The sequence below is a fragment of the Anarrhichthys ocellatus genome, unplaced genomic scaffold (genome assembly GCF_004355925.1).
Source record: "Anarrhichthys ocellatus isolate YVR2014 unplaced genomic scaffold, GSC_Weel_1.0 scaffold1871, whole genome shotgun sequence".
NCBI lineage: Eukaryota > Metazoa > Chordata > Actinopteri > Perciformes > Anarhichadidae > Anarrhichthys > Anarrhichthys ocellatus.
In genome coordinates this window covers 1-4,323 of record NW_022281845.1, presented here as the reverse complement: position 1 = coordinate 4,323, position 4,323 = coordinate 1, and the positions used below count along the sequence as shown (strand labels likewise).

The window sequence follows — 4,323 nt, the reverse complement described above, 5'->3', positions numbered from 1 at the left end:
ATCCTACTTATAATACTAAAGTAATAGAGTTAATAAAGCACATATATACTACTTATAATATTAAATTAATATGAGCCACATTAAAACAACAGGATTTAAAAGAAAGGAGACTTCATCACATCAAGAGACAGCTAAGGACAGGTAGAGACAGGTAAGGACACAGAGACAGGAGACAGGAAACAGACAGTTGCATACCTTTTGCCTCCTCTGCCTCTACGGTGGCTGTGTAAGTGTCAGTAGAAGAGCCCAAAACGAATGGAGAGAGAGAACGTTATCAATGCATAATGGATTGTTAGACAAACAACATGTGTCTCTCAGAGCGTTCAGGGTCGGACTCTCAGAGCGTTCAGGGTCGGACTCTCAGAGCGTTCAGGGTCGGACTCTCAGAGCGTTCAGGGTCGGACTCTCAGTGTGTATTTTGGTGGGATGCTCGGCTGTGTTGGTTCTCACCGCTCTGCAGAGTTCTCCGACCGCCGGACAAAACTCCCACCGGCAGCGTTCCTGTCGGGGTCAAACCCTTCAGCTGCAACACACTCTCGTTCTCCTCTCTGTGAACACACACACACACACACATCAGTGATTCAATTACAACTTTATTAAACCAGCTATTTACAAGTTTACAACCCGTGTTTTTTTAATCTGGTGTTCCTCAGGGATCCATCATAGTACCACTGAGTTTATTCTTATTAAAGGGACAGTAGTGATGTTTTTAAATGTATGTGGTACTTCTTCATAGTCAGTGTATTACTACAGTAGTAGTACTTGTACTGCAGTAGAGGATCAGAGTACTTCTTCATAGTCAGTGTATTACTACAGTAGTAGTACTTGTACTGCAGTAGAGGATCAGAGTACTTCTTCATAGTCAGTGTATTACTACAGTAGTAGTACTTGTACTGCAGTAGAGACGTTGTCGTCAGCAGAAAGCAGAAGTGGAGAAACTTAAATCACACATAAGAACTAAAAGAGGAAGAGTTGAGGCCTTGAAATAACTTCTTCATCATTAGAGGACAAACGATGGAGACACACTTCCTCAGGAAGGAAAGAGGACAATCAGGACAAGTCATTAGCTTTGGGTGAAGTGGAGCACGAGTGAGACGAGAAGAGTTTCTATTACGATAGACTGATAAACATATAAACATCTTTATACTGTGAACCAGAGAGAAGAGTTCATCCACAGTCAGAAACAGGTTAAGCTGGTGAACATGGAGACGTTCAGCTACACACAGAGAGCAGAGACGAGAGACTCACCGCAGCACAGAGAACACTCGAGCCATCTTTCCAATCGCCCGGATCTTGTTTCTGATCACCTCCTTCCTCACGGCTGGAGTTCCTCCTGGAGGCAGGAGGACAGAAGAAGAACATCAACGTTCTCCATGTTCTGAAGCTCCACAGCCTCAACGTCTACACCGTGTGGAACAACTTCATCAGATCATTGAAATCGGAGTTTAAAACTCTGATCGGCTTTCCAATTATTTAGAAACTTCCCTTCTTTTTGATCTGTAACTATTTATTTACTTTGTCTTTTAAATGCAATTTATTTCAAATTGTAAAATTTTAAATTCTTGTTCTTATCGTCTTTTACATGCTAATTATTTGTATTATTCGATTGTTCCCGTTTATTATTGCCCTTTAATTTCAACGTCTTCTGAACTTTAACTATTTATTTGTTTGGTCTCTTTTTGTTTTTAAATGCAATTTATTTAGAATCATTGATTGGCTTGTTTTTATTGATTATATTAATAATTCTTCATCGCGCTCTAGTCTAGATGTAGTTTGAGGTTCACAGCGTCAGACTAGAAGTAAACATTTCATCTTCACGTCTCCTTCAGTCCAAACTATGTAGATCAAACCTGTGCATTACAAGACCTTTATGAATGAAGTCTGTTCAACCATCATGAACATGGAGACTCGGTCCTTTAACCCCTTCACACCTCACCTTCCTCTTCTACATTATTACATTCAGTGAAGAAGAAGCTTCACTACAGCAACACCACACTTCTATTCAATAGCGCGCACGCACGCGCACACACAGGATGAAGAAGAGCCTTCATTAAACAAATGAAGAAGAGTTCCGTCCTTCAGAAGAGGGGAAGTGTTAAAGTCTTTAACTAAATGAAAAGCAGCAGCAGAGAGGTGTGATGATGATGATGGCGATGAAGATGCTACTTCCTCTTACCTTCACACGTGTCGTCTCCTTCTGACATCAGCTCGTCGTCAGAGCAGATGTTCAACACGTTCACCAGCATCTCTGTGACTGAGAGCACAAGTTCAGTCAGTCACAACATGTAAAGGCTTCATTTAGAGATCATCAGTTCATAGAACAGTGACGCTTCACTCTGATAACCATCAACTAAAGATATTCACTCTGTCATAAATGATAAAGAAATGTAAATGTTCACATTTGAGAAGCTGGAACCAAAGAACTTTTGGTATTCTTGCTTTTAAAAAATAACATTTTTACATCAATTACATTGATTTATAAAATAGCTGCCAAATGATCTTCTATTCAGTGATAAATAACTGTTTATTAAAAAGGCAAATTTATCAAAAAAACAAGAGAATAGAAAATTAAAACCAGTTAAAAGAGAATAAAGGTTACAGAACAGAGTATGAAATGAATAATCATTTGATTTATTAAAAGGCAGCTTCATGTAACACGTTTACAGAGAGCTGAGAACTCATCATGACGTCTCTCTGGTTCTGTGTCACGTGATTCATAACTCTGTGAAACATGATATTAATGACGGATCTAATTTACTCCGGTGGCTTTAAGGCTCGGAGCTGCACGTCATGCTTGCGCCATGCTGGCGTCATGTTAGCGTAACGTAACATGAGGTTGATAACATGTTTACACAGAGCCAGAAGTATGGATTTAGAAGAATAACAGTCTTTCATCTTGTATTGTTTAGATCAGTGACCCGTTTTCAGTGGGTCGCGGGCCTTTGCCTGAAAAAAAAAAAAAAAAATCCTGTGCTTTTACTTTATTCACACAGTATTTGGCGTTAATGCCTTGTAATGCTAATAGATACCCGCCAATTCACAGCATAGAAGAACACCCACACAGTTTGGTTTCATGCTAATTTGCAAAACGCAAGTATGACACAGACTACATGAGATATGGATTTTCTTACATTGAGGACAAAAGAGGGCAAAACCCTCAGTGTGTTTTGTGCAGCGGGGTTCTGGCAGAAGAAAGCATGAAGCCGTTTTACTGGTTTACGTGAAACATGTGGGACGGGGACGGACAGGAACAAGTTCTCTGCACTAGAGAGCTCCTACACTACGACTGCAGAGGATATCTTCAGCTCAGGTTCAAACTGCTCCATCTTTTCATTAAATACATTTGAGAAGTTGAAAATTTGGGTCGCGGCTTGTCATTAAGGGGTGATGGTGGGTCTTGCAGCCAGACCAGTTGAGAACCACTGGTTTAGATTGATGCGTTTGCTGTGTGTTGAAGTTTCTGCCGGTTTAAATGACATTTTTCACCTCCATCTTTACATAAATGCTGCTTAAAGCTGTACAGCATCGACACACAACATGGGACACCTCATTTATGTCATCACGATGACATCACAGCCTCACCTTTCTCTCCGACAAAGGGCAGCGACCAGGTGAAGACGTCCATGAAGTTGGGCAGCCAGTAGGGGTGAGGAGAGCAGTTAAACTGACGGATGTTCATCACGTTATTCTCATATTTCAGCACCGCCGCTGAGAACACAACACACACATTAACATTCTCTACTTCCTGTCTCTGACACGCACATTAACATTCTCTACTTCCTGTCTCTGACACGCACTTTAACATTCTCTACTTCCTGTCTCTGACACGCACACTAACATTCTCTACTTCCTGTCTCTAACACGCACTAACGTTCTCTACTTCCTGTCTCTAACACGCACTAACATTCTCTACTTCCTGTCTCTGACACACATTAACACTCTACTTCCTGTCTCTGACACACACATTAACATTCTCTACTTCCTGTCTCCTGTTGCCAGGGCTTCAAGGTCTGCTACCTGTTTCCATGGTTCCTCTCACCTTTGTTATTGTACACATCCAGGTAGTTCGGAGCAGAGAAGATGGTGATTAAAGAAGGGAAGCCTGTCGTCTGACTCTTCCTGTACATTCGATACCTGAAGGACACAGTTTAGAAGATGAGGATAGAATAAGATAAGCTTCTATTAGATAAAGTATAATAAGTAGTGCTGGGCAATGATTACAATTTTTAATTGTAATCATTGCCCAGCACTACAAAAAAAAAATATATATACACACACACATACACATATATATATACACACATACACACATATATATATACA

General features: G+C 40.5%; 1 protein-coding gene across 2 annotated transcripts in view; it reads right to left on the bottom strand.

Annotated features, from left to right (window-relative positions):
• LOC116377938 (serine/threonine-protein phosphatase 2B catalytic subunit beta isoform-like) overlaps positions 1-4,163 on the bottom strand; it is a 5,163-nt gene extending 1,000 nt beyond the window's left edge. The window contains exons 1-6 of one of the 2 annotated variants that reach the window (XM_031839702.1): positions 4,040-4,163; positions 3,583-3,708; positions 2,177-2,254; positions 1,249-1,333; positions 451-548; positions 196-222 (exon numbers count right to left, since the gene is read on the bottom strand). In XM_031839702.1, coding sequence (XP_031695562.1) covers positions 196-222; positions 451-548; positions 1,249-1,333; positions 2,177-2,254; positions 3,583-3,708; positions 4,040-4,127 — 502 coding nt within the window. In that variant the 5' untranslated portion in view covers positions 4,128-4,163. Of the gene's footprint in view, positions 1-7; positions 223-450; positions 549-1,248; positions 1,334-2,176; positions 2,255-3,582; positions 3,709-4,039 lie in introns of those variants that run through there. The other variant, XM_031839701.1, reaches the window with a different exon arrangement.
• Between the last annotated feature and the right edge of the window lie 160 nt (positions 4,164-4,323).